This window comes from Dendrobates tinctorius, unplaced genomic scaffold (assembly GCF_039654945.1).
Source record: "Dendrobates tinctorius isolate UK_male_01 unplaced genomic scaffold, ASM3965494v1 ptg000226l, whole genome shotgun sequence".
In the NCBI taxonomy this organism is placed as follows: domain Eukaryota; kingdom Metazoa; phylum Chordata; class Amphibia; order Anura; family Dendrobatidae; genus Dendrobates; species Dendrobates tinctorius.
In genome coordinates this window covers 7,209,905-7,232,607 of record NW_027361893.1, presented here as the reverse complement: position 1 = coordinate 7,232,607, position 22,703 = coordinate 7,209,905, and the positions used below count along the sequence as shown (strand labels likewise).

The 22,703-nt window shown below is 46.7% G+C and overlaps 1 protein-coding gene across 1 annotated transcript in view; it reads left to right on the top strand.

Annotated features, from left to right (window-relative positions):
- Positions 1 to 8,885: 8,885 nt before the first annotated feature.
- LOC141059316 (oocyte zinc finger protein XlCOF8.4-like) overlaps positions 8,886 to 22,703 on the top strand; it is a 34,902-nt gene continuing 21,084 nt past the window's right edge. The window contains exons 1-6 of the mRNA XM_073555642.1: positions 8,886 to 9,001; positions 18,685 to 18,834; positions 18,964 to 19,143; positions 19,227 to 19,350; positions 19,434 to 19,531; positions 19,710 to 19,800. Coding sequence (XP_073411743.1) covers positions 18,757 to 18,834; positions 18,964 to 19,143; positions 19,227 to 19,350; positions 19,434 to 19,531; positions 19,710 to 19,800 — 571 coding nt within the window. The 5' untranslated portion in view covers positions 8,886 to 9,001; positions 18,685 to 18,756. The remainder of the gene's footprint in view (positions 9,002 to 18,684; positions 18,835 to 18,963; positions 19,144 to 19,226; positions 19,351 to 19,433; positions 19,532 to 19,709; positions 19,801 to 22,703) is intronic.

Here is a 22,703-nt window from a genome sequence, read left to right as displayed (position 1 = left end):
AAAAGTGGATGGACCCACATGCGTCTTCTCCTCCGCGGATCCACTATCACTGGGTATGGTTGACCAAAGCGGCGTGACAAAAGCTAGTTGAAGAGAACCTGCTCAGTTGTGTTGAAAGTCAGACTGTCTGCCATGTTGCACATACAACAACAACACACCTAGTCAAGGCAAGGTCACAAATGGACAGAATGGAGGCAGCCACCTGTTCCTGAGCCAATAAATAGGGTGCAGGCTAATGATTTAAATAGTTTGCAGGCCTCAAAACCGTTAAATGTCCATTTTGCAAGCCTGCGAGAAAATCTCGCCATACGGATGCTGACATGCGCAAAATACGCGACCACACCTTGCTTACGGATAACATACGAAGCACTATTTAGGGGTCATTCACCCGTATTACGCTTGTAAAATACGGACCGTATTTTGCGTCGGTTAGTGTGACCCCGGCCTGAGAAAGCTAAATCCAAGTGGCCAGAGGGATCTGGTCCTTCTGCCCACTTGGAAATAGCCGGCTCACACTGAGAACGCTAAATCCCAGTGGGTTAAAGGACCAGGTCCTTTGGAGTAGTTTAATACCAGACTTGGGTGGCGGCTTCCATGCTACCCTTAGTGTGTGTAAGGCGCACATGGGTAGAGGTCACGTTTTATGATGTCTCTGTGGCCTCTGAATGTATTGGAGCTGGGGACTGTCTTTGGACATCGATGTGGATTACGCAAGACCTTGTGCATTACGTTGGACCTGCAGGTGTTTTTTTTTGGCAAATAAATAGGTGAAAGATGGTGTCTTTTTATATTTAAAATACATGTTTTTAATCTGTGTTTCTTTATTTTTACTTACAGTGTTATTAATCGAGGTGTTTCATAGACACATCTCTTACTAATCCTGGGGTTGATGTCAGCTGTGTTTTTTTACAAGTAACAGCTGGAATTATACTTATAGATTACCCCAATTGCCACTGCACAAAAGCAATCAGGAAGAGCTGAGGCAAAGCGCAAGAATCAGCACATCTAATAGATGATCCATTTATCGTGCAGTTGAGGACTAGTTGTATTAGTGTGGGAAGGGGCCAATATCCATGGCCCGTCACAGCTTTTTAATATCAGCCCTTAGCTGTCTGTTTTGCCTTAGTTGCTTATTAAAAATGGAGGGGACCCTAATTAATTTTTTGGGGGAGTGAGTCCATTCAATTTTTAATAACCAGCAAATAAAACAGGTTCATGTTTATTGGGCCATTCCCAGCATAATGAGACCAGATCAAGGCCAATAGAGGACAACGTGGTCTCGAAATTTCATGTTGTAAAATGGGGGTATTAAGGGGTAAAGCTGAAAAAGGGAACAAAATGGGGGTAAGCAGGACAATAGCCCTGAAAACAAATGTGGATATCAAAATTACTTTAAATTACAGAGATTTTAAAAATATATATATAAATTTAGAAAAAAAAGAGGCGTAAGTCCAAATGTAGGAGGAGGTATAGTAGGTGGATAAGCTTGAGGTAGACATGGCGATGAAGGTGGAAGAGGCAGGCAATGAGGTATCCAACACAGGTTTTTTTTTATTACTTTATCTTTTAGGGACAGCACTTAAAAGAATATAGTATAAAATAAAAAAGAATAGATACGGTAGTCGGATGTCCAAGTGGAGGAGGAGGTGGTGTAGGTGGACGAGCAGTAGGTGGATGAGCAGTAGGTGGACATTGCGGTGTAGGTGGAAGAGGCAGGTCAGATGGTATCCAACATTATTTTTTGTTGATTTTTTTTCTCTTCATTTTTGGTGAGGCCCTAAAATAAAATGAATGGCAAACAGAGTATAACAATGTCTGGGTGCAGATGGTACATTTGTCTAGTCAACCAAAGGTACAGACAAGTCCTCTGTGCTCCACTCCTGGTTTATTTTAACAAATGCAAGAGTTCCCACATTGGCTTTGGACAGGTGGATGCACCTATGTGTGATTACATCCCCCCTGTGATAAACACACGTTTTGACATTACACTTGCCATAGGGCTTGCCAGCACTTCCAAGTAAAAAAGTACAAGCCTAGGCATGTGTCCAGTTTGGAAACCAACAAGTTAAATGGGCAGACCCATAACTTAGTACCTGCAGACATGTGGACATGGACAAGTACTCTTTCACCATGTTGTTATAACGCTGGCACCTGGTTGTACGGACACCATATCAGATGGTGGTGGTGGATGTTGTGGCGTGCTGATTAATTTTTTTTCATATTTCAGCCATGCTAACCCTCCCGTCCGAGGTGGTGCCCCAGGTGCGTTGGCGACTTCCTCCTCCTCATATGCCATGTGTTTCATCTGTCAAGTGGGAACGCCGTCAGTAGTGCCTCTACCAGCGTGTGCTTGTATTCATTTTGCCATCCCGCTCCATTGAGGGAAGTAATGATGGTACTTTGTCTTTGCAGCAGGGATCCAGCAGAGTGGCAACACAGTAATCAGGAGGGGTACGATCGGGGCAACTCTGCGGTCGTTGCGCAGGCACAGCAGCATGTATTGGCTCATTTGTGCCAGGCTGCCCAGAGGCAAAGACAAGCTGTCCTCTGTGGAGGTGTATGGTCTGTGTCCTATATCCTCCACGCCATGCTCCAGTGATGCTCGTGAGCTACCTTGAGGGCCACCCTGTTGTGTTCACTACATGATGGTGAACTGGTGTTGTTCTGCAGAGCGACTCAACCGTGCGTGCTGCAGTTGAAACTCCATTATTGCTTGCTTCTGCTTGCAGTGTCTACAGCGTATTCAGCTCTTGACTTCCACCTTGTTGATACGTCGCATATGAGGCGCTGAGCAAGAAGGCAGAAGTGACGCTGCAGTGCAGACAGGCGAGTAGCTGCAGGATGTAAACGCCATAAGTTTGCACAGACCTACAATTTCTGCAGCAGCTCTAACATATGGGTAATTTTTAATAAAGATTTGCACCACTAAATTTAACATGTGGCAGGCAAGGGATGTACATCAAACAGGCTAGGCCTAGAGCTGCTATCAGATTTCGCACATTATCGCACACCACCAGGCCAAGACTTATGTTCAGCCACTCATCGGTCTCTTGTTTAATCACTGTCCACAGCTCCTGTGCAGTAATGTCCCTGCCCGTGCTTACTGTTCCACGTATCGGTAGTTATCTGTACCTTGCCACTGATGGCGTTGCGCAGTGCACACCTGATTTTGGCTGCAACATGTGTGTGCTGGACAGGGATGGCATGCTTGAAAAAAAATAGTGGTGGATGGGAACCACGTACTGCACTTTATTTAAAACTGTTTTTCTCCATTAGATGGAATGGCAGCGTTTCAAAGGCCAGGAATGCTGTTATTCAGGACCAGGGCCAGTGGGCAGGTAGTGTATTTTCTCTTTCTCTATAGGGTTTTGGTGATGGAGAGCTGAACATTCCCATGGGATGGGGTGGAGATGCTCGGTGACGCTGCTGGTGGTGGTGCTGTTGTAAGGACGAAGACTGGGCTACGGGTACCTGTACTGAGCCTGGTCCAGAACTGTTGAGGCTGCCTCCCATGTTGCATGGGGCAATAATGAGGAGCCGGACCAAGCTCATGACCCCGGGAGGTGGGGTAGAATGAAAGGAAAAGCGCGCGCTGCAGCAGTCAGTTTGGTGATAACCAGCAGCGCACAGCTGAGAGAGCAGCGCGCTCCGTCCACTGAGCATCGGCGCTGCGGCAGGCTGCATTTGCTGTCTACAGCGGGACCAAGGGCGATAAAGGTGCCTTGCGCCCCATGACAGAAACAGAGAAAGGTGCTGTGCACTCCGTGACTGAGTACTCCGTGACTGAGTACCGCACACGTGCCGAGCACCGGACATACATTGGCGGCCTTCCCTGCCAGTTGCTGCACAGCCATTTACGTGTCACTCTGGGAGCGCTGCGGTTTTGTTTCGGCTGCATGTGTTTATGGACTAGAGGCTCAGCGGAAGGTACCGGAGACCGACCGCTGCCGCCAGAAGACGGACCATCATTTAAAGGACCCCAAGGACTATGAGTTTTGGAGATGTTAGGGAAATTGTGGACTGAGGACATTACATGTTGGCCATCTACATGGATTTGTTGTACAACCCTGGATTTATGGAATAAAATAGTTGCAGCGGTGACCTGCCTAGGTGATTATTACAACCCACAACATCAGATCTTCAAAGGGATGATTTGTTCTCACGTCTCATTATTGTGCTAGCCCAGTTATCTTTAATCATGAGCTATTAATCTTTTACATGACCATTTTCCATATTACAGAATTGTATCTTGATAAGTGTCACACTGATGGGCCGGATGGCATCCAATGTTTTCTGCTCAGACCCATCTGAGTTCAGTCACATTGTGAGTCCAGATGAGAAAACCCCACCGATCTGCCTGGCCTGCGAGAAGAACATTTCTTCGAGTGCAGGCCAACATGCAGAGGATTGCACTCAGCTGTTTATTATGCCAGCAAGAGCGAGACACAACATGTGAAGAGTCACATATTATACAGAACAGGCAGGAAATAAGACAAGGGAAGCAGAACTATCAATATGAGAGGGGGGGGGAAACAGTGGTGGCCATAAATATTGGGAAAGTTCATAGATAAGGTGTGTGAGGTTTTAGGGTCTGTGCACACGTTGCGGATTTGCTACGGATCCGCAAGTGATTCACAGTACAATGTTATTCTATGGAGAAAAAACCCTGTGCACATGTTGCGGAAAAATCCGCGTGGAAACGGAGCAGTTTATTTTCCGCAGCACGTCAATTGTTTGTGCGGATTCCGCAGCGTTTTTACACCCATTTCTTTATAGGAATCCGCAGGTATAAAGACGCAGGCCAAATCCGTACATAAAACACACGGATTTTGACCTGCGGATTCTGCCAAAAGATGCAGATTCCTCGCGGAAAACTCCACAATGCTCAGCGTTGAAATCTCATCTCTCAAGATCTTGGTCCCAAGATCACCATCTGCACATGCGCCAAAGGTGGCCATATTCCCGCAGTCCACAGCACAGGGAAACATGGAAGTACTAGTGCTCTGGTATGTCACAAAATGTCGGTAGAGCCCAGGGCAGCACCGGACATCCACGCAGCACCGCTAGGCACCGGAGCCACCCGCAGCAGCGGCCAACAACCGCCGGGCACCCAGACACCCCTCCTCATCCCAGCCTGCGGCCTACACCCACAGTATCTGTAAGGCATGATCGCTTTGTAAGACGTGCCCCCATTTTCCCCAACTTTGGTGGAAAAAAGTGCGTCTTAGGCCGGTTTCACATTTGCGCTTCAGGGCGCAGCGACGGCCGCTTAGCCCCGCCCCCTGCAGCGCCTCCGCCGGTAGCTCCGCCTCACGGCACATGATGCTGCATGCGTCCCCTATCTTTATCACTGAGGACGCAGGCCGTGCGCAGTATGCGTTTGGCGGCGCCTGCGTCCTTTTGACGGTGCGCCGACCAGCGCCAAACGCAACCTGTTGCAATTTGGTTGCGCTCGGCGCACAGTCAAAAGGACGCAGGCGCCGCCAAACGCATACTGCGCACGGCCTGCGTTCTCAGTGATAAAGATAGGGGACGCATGACGCATGCAGCGTCACGCACCCGGAGGCGGAGCTACCGGCGGAGGCGGGGCTTAGCGGCGGCCGTCGCTGCGCCCTGAAGCGCAAATGTGAAACAGGCCTTACAAAGTGAAAAATACGGTACTCCACTAATGTCACACCGAGCTTTATCATTCTAGAAATGAAAATTCAACTCATAGCTGTCAAACTATTTTATCACAAGTCAAATAGTTAGAACTAAAATATATAAATATATGCATACATACAAATGAATGATAATGAGTTTTAGAAAACAAAAAACAATGAATTAAGGCACATTACAGATTAATGAAGAAAAAAAAAAAAAACATTTTGTACCAAAGTCCCCGAAGCTTTAGGCCTGTTTCACACATCCGTTTTTTGTGTCCGCCAAACGGATCCGTTTCCGTTTTTTGCCGCAAACGGATCCGCGGACACCGCTAATGGAAGTCTATGGGACAAAAAAAGGGATCCTCCAAAAAAGTGGCGGATCCGTTTTTTGACGGAAACCGACGGATTTTGACGGATTTGAAAAAACGGAAGTGTGATCCAGGCCTTAGCTGCGAAAAATTGTATTGCGGTACTTAACACAAAATTCCTGTCTCATTGAATACACTATAGGACACGAGCGTGGGTAAAGGGAAGGAGACCTAGGTGGGCCCTGTGCCACAGATATCACGTCCTAGGATGACCAAAAAGAAAAAAAAAAAAAACATAAAAACAAAAGAAAGCCCTGAAAAAAAGACAGAGAAGCATGACAGTACAGAGAGTATGTAAGGCAAATACGGAAAAGGTGAGAAATAAATATTAGACAAAGGAAATGAAAAGGTCTGGTAGACCCCACAGGTCCCACCCTAGCAAGCCAGGAGAAGTGGAGACGGGAACTTCGGAGATCTTAGACTCATCTGACATTGGAGGTGCGCTGGGTCACACCTATTTTGGCAGAACACGGATGGTGGAAGCACCAGCACTGCACTCGGTGGAGAGAGGACACATGATGAATTGGCATCCAAAGAGGTCACTACTGTGGAGGGCACGGTGAAAAAAGAGGAAATCCACAACACCTAGAATAAAACAAAGACATTTATTTAAGAAAAATCCTGCCTAAGTTGTACAAAAAGACATGGCCTCACTCAACTGAAACTGCCCTAACTAAAGTCACTAACGACTTACTAACTGCCAAGAGCAAGCGACACTAATCTGTCCTCCTTCTCCTGGACCTGTCCTCTGCCTTTGACACCGTAGACCATTCCCTCCTGCTACAGACTCTCTCATCTCTTGGTATCACGGACTTGACCCTATCCTGGATCTCATCATACCTAACAGACTGAACATTTAGTGTCTCCCTCTCACACACCACCTCCTCACCTCGCCCCCTGTTTCTCGGTGTTCCCCAAGGCTCTGTCCTAGGACCCCTACTATTCTCCATCTTTACCTTCGGCTTGGGACAGCTCATAGAATCCCACGGTTTGCAGTATCACCTCTAAGCCGATGACACGCAGATCTACCTAGCTGGACCCGACCTCACCTCCTTACTGACTGAAATCCCACAATGTCTGTCTGCTATCTCAGCCTTCTTCTCTGCTCACTTTCTCAAACTGAACATGGACAAAACAGAACTCATCATCTTTCCCCCATCTCACTCTACCCCTCCACCAGACCTATCCATCAATGTCAATGGCTGCTTTCTTTCCCCAGTCCCGTACGCTCGGTGCCTTGGGTTGATCCTCGTCTCTGCGCTCTCTTTAAACCACATATCCAAGCCCTCGCCTCCTCCTGCCGCCTCAAACTCAAAAATATTTCCCGGATCTGCTCATTCCTCAACCATGAAACCACAAAAACACTAGTGCATGCTCTTATCTCCCGCCTCGACTACTGCAACCTCCTACTCTCTGGCCTCCCCTCTAGCACTCTGGCTTTGCTCCAGTCCATCCTACACTCTGCTGCCCGACTAATCCACCTGTCTCCCCGCTATTCCCCAGCCTCCCCCCTATGCCAGGCCCTTTACTGGCTTCCTATTGCCCAGAGGCTCCAGTTCAAAACCCTAACCATGACATACAAAGCCATCCACAACCTGTCTCCTCCATACATCTGTGACATGGTCTCTAGGTACCTACCCGCACGCAACCTTCGATCATCTCAAGATCTCCTTCTCTACTCTCCCCTTATCTCTTCTTCCCACAACCGCATACAAGACTTCTCCCGTGCTTCCCCCATACTCTGGAACTCCGTGCCGCAACACATCAGACTCTCACTATCAACGGAAACCTTCAAGAAGAACCTGAACCCCCACCTGTTCCGACAAGCCTACAGCCTGCAATGATCCTCGGTCTACTGAACCACCGTACGACCTGCTCCACCCTCTCCTACCGTATCCTCACCCATCCCTGTAGACTGTGAGCTCTCACGGGCAGGGTCCCCTCTCCTTATGTACTTGTGTGTCCCTTGTCTTACACATGTTTATTATACTTGTCTATATTTCCCCTTTTCACATGTAAAGCGCCATGGAATAAATGGCGCTATATAACTGCATAATAATAATAATAATAGCCGCACCTCCCAATATTCATACCTTGATCTAATACTCATCAGCTAAAATGTACAAACTTTACATTCTGATCAGACTGTATGAAGCCAACGACCACGTCACAGTGACCAAAACAGGGGGTCCCTAGCCTTAAAGGTTCGGCACCGTGGGCAAACCTTGGATAGAGCGGCAGCGCACCCGGCAGGGAGAGTGGCAGCGCACTTCCTTTCCTAGGCAGACCCTGAGCATGCAGTCCCATGCAACCTACACCCACTTCCCCAGAAAAATTCCCAGCATGCAGTCCCATGCAAGCAACATTACACCCTTCTCCCCAGGCAGACCCCCCCTCCAGCATGCACATGCAGCCCCATGCAAACAACATCACCCCCTTCTCCCCAGGAAGACCCACCTCCAGCATGCAGCCGCATGCAAGCAACATCACACCCTTCTCCCCAGGCAGACCCCCCTCCAGCATGCACATGCAGCCCCATGCAAGCAACGTCACCCCCTTCTCCAGCATGCACATGCAGCCGCATGCAACCAACATCAACCCTTCTCCCCAGGCAGACCCCCTCCAGCATGCACATGCAGCCCCATGCAAGCAACATCACTCCCTTCTCCCCAGGCAGACTCCCAGCTCCTGCATGAACATCCACTTACCTGATCTGTGACCCCAAAAATACTCCAAATCCTGCCATGACACCCGCAGCTTCCTTGTGTCTGCTATATAGAGATAGAGGCACCGCCCCCTCTGGTCACATGGGCATGACGTCAGCAGAGGTCCTTTAGCCAACTTGGATTTAGCCTCTTCCCTCCACATATATGGCTGCTCTGTGCGCCCAGGACCTGTGATGAGGTCACAGGAGGGGAGGAGTCAGGGGTCACATGATCAGCGGCCTCAGAGTATTCTGCTCGTCTGCTGGAGTTGCTTCCGTAACAGGTAACATTGGAAAAAGTACAATTCCCCCCATTAAGTGATTGGATCCCCCCAGATTTTTGAAAGATCTCAGTGATATTACAGACGGGAGTTTCCAAGAGCACTAGATTCAGGGGTGATCCTGATGCTGAATGAGCCATGAGGCCTTCATATACACACATGGTCCAAATTGTTGGAACCCTTCGTTTAACCCCTTTAGTCCCGGAGGTATTTTCGTTTTTACGTTTTCGTTTTTCGCTCCCCTCTTTCCAGAGCCATAACTTTTTTTATTTTTCCGTCAATATGGCCATGTGAGGGCTTGTTTTTTGCGGGACGAGTTGTACTTTTGAATGACACCATTGGTTTTACCATGTCATGTACTCGAAAACGGGAAAAACATTCCAAGTGCGGTGAAATTGCTAAAAAAGTGCAATCCCACACTTGTTTTTTGCCTGGCTTTTCTGCTAGGTTCACTAAATGCTAAAACTGACCTGACATTATGATTCTCGGGGTCATTATGATAATAATAATAATAATCTTTATTTATATAGCGCCAACATATTCCGCAGCGCTTTACAGTTTAACAGTTTCAAAACACAAGTCATAAGTAACAACGTTAACAATACAATAATTAAAGCAAAATAAGACGAAATAAGACGACCCTGCTCGTGAGCGCTTACAATCTACAATGAGGTGGGGGAGATACACACCTGTACTTTGTATTCACAATGAAGGTCCAGCCATCTTGAGGGAGTGAGGGATACATGGAGATAGTGAATGGGCTACACACACACACTTACACATAGAATGACTTTGAATAGTGAACCTGATAGGCCGCTCTGAACAAATGTGTTTTGAGGGAGCGCCTAAAACTATGCAAATTGTGGATAGTCCTGATGTCTTGGGGTAGAGCATTCCAGATGATTGGCGCAGTGCGGGAGAAGTCTTGGAGACGGGAGTGGGAGGTACGGATTAGTGCAGAGGTTAGTCGAAAGTCGTTTGCAGAGCGCAGTGGTCGGTTAGACCGATAGACAGAAATGAGGGAGGAGATGTAGGGGTTGCCGCACTGTGGAGAGCTTTGTGGGTGACAACAAGTACTTTGAATTGTATCCTGTAATGAATGGGCAGCCAGTGTAACGATTGGCGAAGAGTGGACACGTCCAAGTACAGATTAGCCCGATGGACGATCCTGGCCGCTGCATTAAGTATGGACTGGAGAGGGGATAGTCGAGTGACGGGGAGGCCACTTAATAGAGCGTTGCAGTAGTCCAGGCTGGAGTAGATCAGGGCGACAGTAAGGGTTTTTGTTGTTCCCATGGTGAGAAAAGGGCGAATTATTATGTCCTTTAGGTGTAAGCGGCAAGAGCGGGCAAGAGATTGTATATGGGAGGTGAAGGAGAGATTGGTGTCAAACATAACACCCAGACAGCGCGCCTGCTGCCGGAGTGTTATTATGGTGCCACCCATGGAGAGGAAAATGTCAGATTTAGGGAGGTCATTACGAGTTCATAGACACGAAACATATCTAGGTTCTCTTTTATCTAAGTGGTGAAAAAAATGCCAAATTTTGCTAAAAAAAATTTTTTTTGCCATTTTCCAAGACCCGTAGCGTCTCCATTTTTCTTGATCTCGGGTTGGGTCAGAGCTTTATTTTTTTGTGCTGAGCTGACGTTTTTAATGAATACCATTTTGGTGCAGATACGATCTATTGATCGCCCGTTATTGCATTTTAATGCAATGTTGCGGCTACTAAAAAAACGTAATTCTGGTGTTTCAATTTTTTTCCGCTATGCTGTTTAGCGATGGGGTTAATCCTATTTTTTTATTGATAGATCGGGCGATTCTGAACGCGGCGATACCTAATATGTGTATCTGTGATTTTTTTTTTTTTTTTTTTTACTTTTTTTAATAGGGCGAAAGGGGGGTGATTTAAACTTTTATATTTTTTTCATATTTTTTAAAACTTTTTTTTTTAATTTTGTCAGGCTTCAATAGCCTCCATGGGAAGCTAGAAGCATCCACAACTCGATCGGCTATGCTACATATAGGCGATGAGCAGATCGCCTATCTGTAGCAGAATTATAGCATTGCTATGAGCGCCGACCACCGGGTGGCGCTCTTAGCAATGCCTCATCAACAACCATAGAGGTCTCTAGGAGACCTCAGGTTGTTATGCTAATGCATCGCTGACCCCCCGATCACATGACGGGTCGGCGAGGGGCGTATTTCCGGCCCGACACCGGAAGCGCTGGTTAAATCCCGCTGTCAGCGTTTGACAACGGGATTTAACTAGTTAATGGGCGCGAGTGGATTGCGATTCCACCTGCGCCTATTGCGGGCACATATCAGCTGTTGAGGTCGAATTAAGAGATAAGGCCCCCAAATAACGAGCTTGGAGAAAAGAATGCACACGGGTGGTGACTTGAGAAGCAGTATTTTATACCATTTACAGCGATGTAACTCAGTGTAGCTCCCCCTGTTACCCAGAGTCATGCTGACCTTTATTTACCATGTACCCAGAACATGTTCTTGCTGATTCTGGAAAACATGGCACATGAGATAAGAAGTATAAAATCCTTGAATCGGAGACTATAAGGCTACAACAATATAAGAACAAATTCTAGCAATAAAAGGAAAAACATTAACCCTTCTATATCAATTTCCCCCTTTTACAAATGGTATAACCTTTTGCCACAGGGTCAGCTGAGGTTCACAATGGAGATACTGTCTCATGGGTCTAGTACCCATAAGGGGGCTTCCTACCTGCTTCACCCATCCACCCTCAGTGTGGACACTCACTTCCCCCGTCAGCAGTGGTTATCTGGGGTCTGTGATACACTATGGAAGGCTCAGTCTTAGATTCTTTTCTTACACATAGCTTAGGTAATACATATATTAGCGCTTTTACAGCTACATAGAGCAATAAACAAAATAATAAAAATCTGCATGCGAGTCTGTACAATACCAGAAATCCATCCTCCTAGGCCACTAAACCATTTGGCAGGATTTAAAAAGGAGTCCAAGTTGTCCTTAATAGAACGCCCCTTCCTAAATGTTATCATGGGGTGCGGGCCTACAATCCCATTCAAATCGGGGTCTGATGTTAGAATATCGGATCCCCCTGCCTCTATTATTCTGGCAATCAAAGGTGCCAATAATTCTTGTCACATCCAATATTTTCTCAGAGCTGTTATGTTTAGTTTGTATCAGGGAGTTCCTATCTAGAATCGAAGCAAAATTATATGATTGTTTGATGATAGACCTAGAGGAGGTTTCTGGAAAAGGGTTACCCTAGGTCTATCATCGAACAATCATATAATTTTGCTTCGATTCAAGATAGGAACTCCCTGTTACAAACTAAACCCATGCTTAGCATGTCTGACATGCGCAGTGTATTGCTGTGGTTTTCTGTTTCCTGGGAGACGATCTGGGCATGCGCAGTGGTGGCGGCAGCCTGTACTTTGCTTATAGGGATATCTGACATGCGCAGTGCATCGTTGATCTGCGCCCTTAGTTAAGCGCACCCAGCGTTATTACTTCCGGGCAGCATTTTCTAACAGCTGTGAGCTGATCTGCGCTCCATGTGGAACGCACGCTGACTACCACCGCCCCCTAGCCTATTAACTCTTTGGTCATAAATGTGATGGACAGCTGTATCTACCTACTGAGGGCTGATCCAACCAATTCACTAAGCCTTTATCCTGTTTATAGAGTATAAGGGCATGGCCATTTGTATGCTTTTAACTATGATTTAGCCCCATTGAACTACATCTTGCAAATGAGACCTCTGCAATATAGAGGAGGGGTTATCGGTTATTGACTGTGTCCTGATGGCTAGGTTATGTATATGGGGTGTTTTGGTCACTTTTCACACAGCATCTGATTATCTACCTCCTGATGATCCAAATACGAGAAATGCGTTGAGGTTTCACTTCATCGACTACTAACCTTGAGTACCATTTTACTGTTATCAATATGAATTGTACTTTCTCATATGGGTCAATGATGGACTAATGGGTCAAAATGTACCTTCTGGTTATCTAGTTTTTGCTATCCTCATTTGATTTATTAGCCACATCAGGGACTTCAGGGATAGCCGTCGTGGAGCGGGGGCGCCATTCCGCTGACCATTAGGGTGCCAACCTCCGCTGACAGGAAGGTTTTCAGTCACAGGGAACAGTTTAGTCAGGTACTCATTTGTTTGCATGTGTCACTTTATGTCTTGTGTTTACGACACCTTTTTTGCACCTTTTCTATTGTTGCTTATTGATGAACCTCTGCTCTGAATCCACTCCTGTGTCTCCATTCAATGTCAGCAAGCAGTTAATCCTGAATGCTATCTATGTGTTTTCAACTCTGCAAACTTATATCTGGTAACCAGCTTTTCCAATCTCTGCTCTGAATCCACTCCTGTGTCTCCATTCAATGTCAGCAAGCAGTTAATCCTGAATGCTATCTATGTGTTTTCAACTCTGCAAACTTATATCTGGTATATAGTTTTTTCAACTTACTCTGCTTGTCCCCTTATGTTGTGAGGTCAAGAAACTTTTCAAAGTGCTGTATGATCCATGTAGTGCTGGACATGTGTTTATCTGACCACAACATTTTATTGGGTCCTGGTGTCTCAATTTAGTGTGATTGATTAACGAGAAGAGAGAGCCAACAAAAAACAAAACAAAAAAAAAAAAAACTTAGCCTTAACCTCCTATATATTCAGACATAGCTAGGGGGAGCATTTATGCAGGGGTAGCATTTATGCACATGTAATCGAAGTACATGTATCAAAGTACTTCTGGCAGTTATAACATGGCTGTTAGACAGGGCAGGAGACAGGTAAGACATTTATATACATCTACTCCCTGTACATTAGGAGTACAACAAATATATACCATATGCATTTGTGTAATTTTTTATCCTGGCCGCTGCATTCACACACATCCACCGCCCTGGCATTAACTCTCTATACTCCATCCATATTGGCCCCTCGCTTCTTTCCTCTCCTATGTATAGCACTCACGCTCTTTTCACATTGTTAAATTGCACAGATCCAGGCAGTCCCACCATTCAACACCAGAGACGCTCTCACAAATCACTTAACCATCTGCTCACTCTTTCTATCCTCCTTCTCCTAGTCGCAGGAGACATTGCTCCCAACCCTGGTCCCCCATGTTATAGAAAGTCAAACCCCCCCACTGCTACACTCAGAAACCCCTCTAATCTTATTAATATTCCCTGCATGCCATCTGTCTCTCTTAATTGTGCACTTTGGAATTCTCGCTCAGTGTGTAACAAACTCTCCTTCATTCATGACTTCTTCCTTTCTAATTCTCTTAACCTCCTGGCTCTTACTGAAACCTGGATCCAGCAGTCAGATACTACCGCTGCTGCTGCTCTTTCATACGGGGGGCTACACTTCTCTCATACCCCAAGATCAGACAATAGAGCTGGTGGAGGCGTTGGTCTGCTCCTATCACCAAAATGTACCTTTCAGGTTATCCCTCAAGTACCCTCACTTGTCTTCCCTTCTTTTGAGGTCCATGCCGTCCGACTCTACACCCCCTTCTCCATGCAAGTGGCGGTGGTGTATCGTCCTCCCGGCCCCTCCCATCAGTTCCTGGATCATTTTGCCACTTGGCTTCCATATTTTCTCTCCTGTGACATCCCTACCCTCATCATGGGAGATTTCAACATCCCCATTGCTCTTCCCCTCTCCCCATCTGCTACTCACCTTTTATCTCTAACCTCCTCATTTGGCCTTTCGCAGCTTACTAATTCTCCAACGCATGAAGACAGAAACTCCCTCGACTTGGTCTTCTCTCGGCTTTGTGCAGTGGATGATTTTGCAAACTCCCCTCTCCCGCTCTCTGACCACAATCTTCTTTCATTCTCTATAAAGAACTGCCAGGCTGCTCAGGTCACCCCCCACTGTCCAGACTTATAGAAACATACAGGCCATTAACACCCAGAAACTTCTGAAGAACTTGCAGTCTTCATTGGCCCCTATCTCCTCCCTCTCATGTCCTGATTCTGCATTGAAGCATTACAATGAAACACTTCAAAGTGCCCTGGATGAATTTGCACCCCCTATAAATAGAACACCACAACACAGACGGCGACAACCCTGGCACACGGTGCAAACACGTTTCCTGCAGCGGTGCTCCAGGTGCGCCGAACGTCTGTGGAGAAAATCCAATCTACACGAAGATTTCATCCATTTTAAGTTTATGCTTAGAACATACAACACTGCCCTTCACCTCTCCAAACAAACCTATTTCAACACCCTCATCACCTCACTGTCCAATAACCCGAAACGTCTCTTTGACACTTTTCATTCTCTACTCAATCCAAGAGTACAGGCCCCAACCACGGAGCTCCGAGCTGACGATCTGGCCAATTACTTCAAAGAAAAAATTGACCAGATCCGACAGGAAATTATCTCCAAATCCCCTCATACCATGCACTGTCCTCCCTCCCCCACTGCATCTAACTCACTCTCTGATTTTGAACCAGTCACAGAAGAAGAAGTAAGCAGGCTCCTTGCATCTTCTCGCCCAACTACTTGCACCAGTGACCCATTTCTGTCACATCTCCTCCAGTCCCTTTCCCCTGCTGTCACCCCTCACCTAACTAAAATATTTAACCTCTCTCTCTCTTCTGGTATTTTTCCCTCATTTAAGCATGCCATCATACATCCACTACTTAAAAAACCATCCCTCGACCAAAACTGTGCCGCTAACTATAGACCTGTCTCTAATCTTCCCTTCATCTCTAAACTCCTGGAACGCCTGGTCCACTCCCGTCTTATCCGCTATCTCTCAGAAAACTCTGTTCTCGACCCTCTCCAATCCGGTTTCCGCTCTTTAGACTCCACTGAAACTGCCCTCACTAAAGTCTCTAATGATCTGCTAACAGCTAAATCAAATGGTCATTACTCCATGCTAATTCTCTTGGATCTCTCTGCAGCATTCGACACTGTGGATCATCAGCTCCTCCTCACTATGCTCCATTCCATTGGCCTCAAGGACACCGTTCTCTCCTGGTTCTCCTCCTATCTCTCCGACCGCTCCTTTACTGTTTCTTTTGCCGGTTCCTCCTCCTCTCACCTTCCCCTTACTGTTGGGGTTCCTCAAGGATCGGTTCTAGGCCCCCTCCTCTTCTCCTTGTACACTGCCCCTATTGGTCAAACAATCAGTAGATTTGGTTTCCAGTACCATCTCTATGCTGATGACACCCAATTATACGCTTCTTCTCCTGACATCACGCCAGCCTTTCTAGAAAACACTGGCGATTGTCTAAACGCTGTGTCTAATATCATGTCCTCACTATATCTGAAACTGAACCTGTCAAAGACTGAACTCCTGGTGTTTCCTCCCGCTACTAATGTACCTATACCCGACATTGCTATTTCTGTGTGTGGTTCCACTATTACTCCCCAGCAACATGCCCGCTGTCTTGGGGTCATACTTGATTCCGAGCTTTCCTTTGCCCCCCACATTCGATCACTGGCTCGCTCTTGTCATCTGCACCTCAAAAACATTTCTAGAATTCGACCTTTTCTTACTTTTGACTCTGCAAAAACTCTTACTGTTTCTCTTATTCATTCTCGTCTCGACTATTGTAACTCTCTTCTAATCGGTCTCCCTCTTACCAAACTCTCCCCTCTCCAATCTGTCTTGAATGCTGCAGCCAGGATCATATTCCTCACCAATCGTTACACCGATGCCTCTACCTTGTGCCAGTCATTACACTGGCTACCCATCCACTCCAGAATTCAGTATAAACTTATTACCCTCACCAACAAAGCCCTCCATGGCTCAGCACCACCCTACATCTCCTCCCTTGTTTCAGTATACCACCCTACCCGCGCCCTCCGTTCTGCTGATGACCTGAGGTTAGCATCCTCAATAGTCAGAACCTCCCACTCCCGTCTCCAAGACTTTACACGTGCCGCGCCAATTATTTGGAATGCACTTCCCAGGTCAATACGATTAGTCCCCAATCCCCACAATTTTAAGCGTGTCCTGAAAACGCATTTATTCAGACTGGCCTATCGCCTCAACACATTAACCTAATCTATCCCTGTGTGGCAGAGCCAAAAGTTTTACCATAACCAGGTTCCCAGCATCATGTTCCCACATGCTTTATGCATCCATTAGCCCTCTGTGTCTGTACTGTTACACACTTAACATTATGGCTGGTCCATACAATCAGAGCAACTGTTACCACCCACCTTTCGTGTCTACCTCTTTCCTCATAGACTGTAAGCTTGCGAGCAGGGCCCTCACTCCTCTTGGTATTTGTTATAATCTACTGTATGTGATTGTTATGCTGTAATGTCTATTGTCTGTACAAATCCCCTCTGAAATGTAAAGTGCTGCGGAATATGTCGGCGCTATAAAAATAAAATTTATTATTATTATTATTATTAACCTACTTGGGCGGCACCTTTATACTCCTTTCCTGGTTAAATGTATGCTTGCTGCACCAGTCCAGGGTTATCTAGGAGCAATAGGGTCAGCCATCGATGAGCGGGGGCGCCAATCTCGACTGTGTTTAGGGTGCCAACCTCCGCTGGTAGGTAGCTGCTATCAGGACCCCAGCGTAGGGCCATAATAGGTGACACGGTTACTTGTTGGTTTCTGTGTGTTTGTCTTTTTAGATCAAGCTTCAATAAAGGTTGTATTTTACATATGATTGGTTTAGTAATGCTCCCTTCTAACTCCTCTTGACTTTTTGAGCTTACATTTTCTAACTAATTTTCATATATTCCATGGCAATTCACAGCCAAATAGCGGCCTTAAAGCCTGATGGCCGTTGTAACCTGTTCAGAAGTTAGCGGCATTTAGGTGGTAAAAATACACTTTTTCATTTCTGTCATACCACTTTGCATTAATTCCTGAAAATGACCTGAAGGGTTAATAAACTACCTGACAGCAGTTTTCAATATGTCAGGGGGTGCTGTTTTTAAAATGGTATCACTTTTGGGGGTTTTCCAATATATAGGACCCCCAAAGTCACTTCAAACCTGTATAGGTCCCTAAAAAAAATTTTTTGTAAATTTCCTTGATAAAATGAAAAATTACTTCTACATTTTTAAACCTCCTAAAATGCTAACAAAATAATAGAACATTTTACAAATGGTGCTGATGTAAATCAGACAAGTGGAAAATGTTATTTATGAATGTTTTTGTGTGGTATGACAATATGGATTAAAGGGATAAGCATTCAAGGTTTGAAAATTGCTAATTTTTTAACATTTTTCTCAAATTTCTGATATTTTTTATAAATAAAAACAAAACATATTGACCTAAATTTACTGTTATCATAAAGTACAATGTGTCCCGAAAAAACATTCTCAAAATCATTGGGATTTGTTGAAGCGTTCCAGAGTTATTACCACATAAAGGGACACTGGTCAGATTTCAAAAATTTGGCTCCGTCACTAAGGGGTTAATGTTCGCAGTAGTTTTAGTCTGGTGTTAAAGACAAAAATTGCAAAATTTCTCTAAAACTGGCTGAAAAATGTGGTTTTGTATTCCACGGGCTACCACACAAAGATTTTTGGCTATATGTATATATAGATTTAAAGAACTAAAGTAAATATTGTAAATTGTTAAAACTCATATGTTTCCCTTATTATCTCCAGTAATTGTATTATTACACAGGATTTTTATGATGTTACATCGGCTCATCTTCTTCTCATTCAGGTCTCTACAATATCGGATCCTCTCAGTGAAGATCTTCTGTATAAGAGAATTTTCCTGATTTACCCATCAAGGATGGATATGGACAGAGACAAGATGGCGGAGAGGATATTACACCTCACCCTAGAGATCCTCTTCCGGCTTACTGGAGAGGTGAGAGATTCTGATGACGTCACATTACATCAGTCTTATCTATGGGAATAACAGATGGACAGAACTGGAGAGGTGAGGACTCTGGAAATGTCTGTAGTGAGATTTATTAATGTGTCTCTCCATAACCAGGATTACACAGTAGTGAAGAAGAACTCTAGTGAGCGCTGTCAGGACCCTGTGTCTGAGAGATGGGGAAGACCCCTGAGCCCAATCACGGGGCCTCCACCTCACTCCCTGATACATGAGGACATCGATGACCAGAAGATCCTGGAACTCACCTACAAGATGATTGAGCTGCTGACTGGAGAGGTGACACTGCTGGGAATGCTGGGATATTATATAGTAACACTATGAAGGGATCGTGGGGATGACGGTATCATTGTATGTGTCAGGTTCTTATAAGGTGTCAGGATGTCGCTGTCTATTTCTCCATGGAGGAGTGGGAGTATTTAGAAGGACACAAAGATGTGCACAAGGACATGATGATGGAGGTTCCACAGTGCCTCACATCACCAGGTAATAGACAGGACTAAATACACAAGGCCTATAATTATCTGTATGTAAAATATTAATTCAGTCCCTGTATGTGTTTCCTCCAGATCTATCCAATAAGAGGACAACACCAGAGAGATGTCCCCGTCCTCTACTTCCACAGGACTGTAAACAAGAAGATCCCAATGTTCCTGAGGATAATCAGGTAGATATCTCCCCTATGATGTGTAGACGGCTGTGAAGGTCTTGTGCTCAGTCTTGTTTTATCCACCAGTATTATATGTTTTATACTTGTGTAATGAGAACGGTGGAGATGGCAGGATAAGGGCTGATCATAGATGTGACTTCTCATCTGTCTGTGACATTTACAATATTTGTTTCAGGGTGAAGATCTGACCCATATTAATACTACAGAGACATATGTGTGGGGTGATGAATGGTGTAAAGAGGAGATTCCTACATATGACTACCCATGTGAGTAATAACCACTAAATGCAGAGAAGTCACAGATTCTCCTCCGTCACCGGGTGTGGCTGCTTTATTTATGGTGTATTCCATATCACAATCAAGTGATCAACATTTTGCCACTAGACCACAACATTATCCTCCACCCAAAACTGTTCAAATAACTTTGGTCATTGAAAGCCCTTTTCTATAGACTTACAATCTGGAGGATCCACCTACCCCCCTGGGATTAGGAGAAGCTGACCCTTACATGTCCAGGTCTGTAAACTACAAGGCCAAATGACAGCGTACAGAGAATGTGCTGACAAGTTAGATAATCACTTGAAGAAAAATATGATGGTTCTGTTAGTCGTCGAGTTCCCGCCACTGCACAGGGGGAATCTCAAGCCATGTCCTCTGCGGTCTCCCATTCTTCTTCAGCGGCAGAGGTTCCTGCTCAGCAGAGACATCGGTCCCATCGTCTTGCTCAGGCTAATGCTATGCGTTTGGTTGCTGCTTCCGCCCCTAGGTTCAGCTATAGCATCCAGCATTAGTCAGCGGCGAGCAGACGCCCCTGGGACTAAGTCCTGCTTTTCTCCATCTGAGCATGCCCGTGTAGGGTTCTGCAGGTTCGCAGGATGCAGTGACGAGACACTAGACGGATGGTGGTTGGTGAAATAACTTTTTATCAAACTAGCCGCTGGGGCTTAACTGAACAGACAAGATATACAGGGACAAACAGTTCACGCAGGGACTCAACAATCTTAACAACACTATTGCGGTACCTAGCCTTCCAGGGGCTGACAGGTTCGTGAACGTGGCCGTGTAGAGGTCGCTGAGGCGCCTGTCCTGACGCCTCGTTACTCCTGGGAGGGATGGGGCTCAACAGGCCCTGAAGAAAATGATGACGGTGGGGCGCAACAGGCCCTGAAGAAAGCAATACCGTTGCGGCGCAACAGGCCCTGAAGAAACAATACCGTTGGGGCGCAACAGGTCCTGAAGAAAACGAGGCCGTTGGGGCGCAACAGGCCCTGAAGAAAGCGCTGCCGCTGGGGCGCAACAGGCCCTGAAGGAAACGCTGCCGCAGGGGCGCAACAGGCCCTGAAGAAAGCGCTCCCGCTGGGGCACAACAGGCCCTGAAGAAAGCGCTGCCGCTGGGGCGCAACAGGCCCTGAAGGAAGCGATGCCGTTGGGGCGTAACAGGCCCTGAAGAAAATGATGGAGGTGGTGCGCGGTGATGACGCAGTTCCCCAGAGGACCAGTAGCCGTCCTTTATCAAGGAGTCTCTCCCTAAGCTAGGGTAGCGAGCCTTTTATCTCGCCTGTGACGAGTTGGCGTACCTTCAGGCCGGTGACGGCCGGGTCGGCGTGATAGGGGAAGGCTGGGGGGAAGTGCCCAGGCCTCTGTGGCCTGGTTACGGGTACTCATGGCCACAACCTGAGGTAAAGTTCCTCTCTCGCCAAGACAGGGGACAGCGGGGACGATTCTCTGAGAACGGGGGTGGGTAGCAGTCTCCGGTAACAGTCCCTCTCGTCGATAACTGCGCAGCTTTTTCCTCACAAGCTCCTGTCGGTGCCCCTGCAAGTCACTCTCCTCCCTGCCTTCACTCTGGCTCCTCTCCAACTGCCACTTCAGCGCGTCCCCTGCTCCTTTTACCCTAGCCCCGCCCCCTGTTGCCCTGACAACCCCAGTCGCATGTCTCCCTTTGCAATCCCCCTGATGTGATTCCCCCAACAACTCCGATGGCGGTCCCCTTGGTTCCGGCCCAATCACTACACGGGGGTCCTCCTCCCCACATTCCCCCACCCTGTAAGCTCGCCAGTCCTCGGGCGAGGGAGTTAATCTATTGAGATTGGTCTGTGAAGGTGTCAATATTCGTTGCCATACGAACTGGTCTTGTTCATACCGTTCGGGGGGTTTGCCGGCTGTTGACCGCTCGGAGCGTCTAAGTTCGACTGGGGTGAAATTTTCTGGGGTGGTGGACGTCGGTGGGCTGCAAGATGCCGGTGGGTTAATTGTGTCAACTGGCTCATTATTGGGTGGAGGGCCCTTGGGAGCTGGAGGGAAATCCTCGTCGTCCGAGTCCCAGCATATGGACTCCGGTTCGGATGTCTTCGGGACGGGTTTCAGTTGCTTCGGGTCGGTGGAAATACACGGGCGTAACATATTATGATGCACAATGCGGGTGGGCAGTGTTTCATCCTGCTCGGGCCGTATTTCGTACACAGGTCCTTCTGGATGGATACGGCGTAGTACGCGATAAGGACTCTCTTCCCAGCGTGGCTCCAGTTTATTCTGGGGGCGTTGATCTAGTACAAGCACACGGTCCCCGCTTTGGAGATGGGGAGGGGAGGTTGTATTCTTGCCTGGGTGTTCCCAGTCTTGAAGTTTGGTATGTACTATTCGGTGAAGAGTTTGCAACCTATGGCGATGATTTCGGACCCAAGACGACACTCCGGTCCAGGGCCGAGGCTCTTCGGGGTCCAACTCTACCTCCGTGATCCCTTTACCCTCTCGTCCAAACAGCAGGAAATAAGGAGTATAGCCCGTTACTCGATGTACCCGATTATTATAAACCCACACTAATTCAGAAACATATTCAGGCCAACGAGCTTTCTTGTCACTCTCCAGAGTGCGTAGCATTTGAATCAATGTCCGATTAAATCGCTCACAAGCCCCATTTCCTTGCGGGTGATACGGTGTGGTCCGGGATTTATCAATCCCATAAAGATGATGTAGTTCCTCCATAACTTTCCCCAAAAAACATGCTCCCTGGTCAGAATGTATACGTTGAGGACAGCCGTACACTTGTATAAAGTTTCTGCAAATTGCGGAGGCGGCTGCCTCCGCGGTCTGGTCTCGAGTAGGGGTGACCACAGCGAACTTAGTAAAATGATCCACCATGACGAGGCAGTGTTCGTATCCCTGGAATG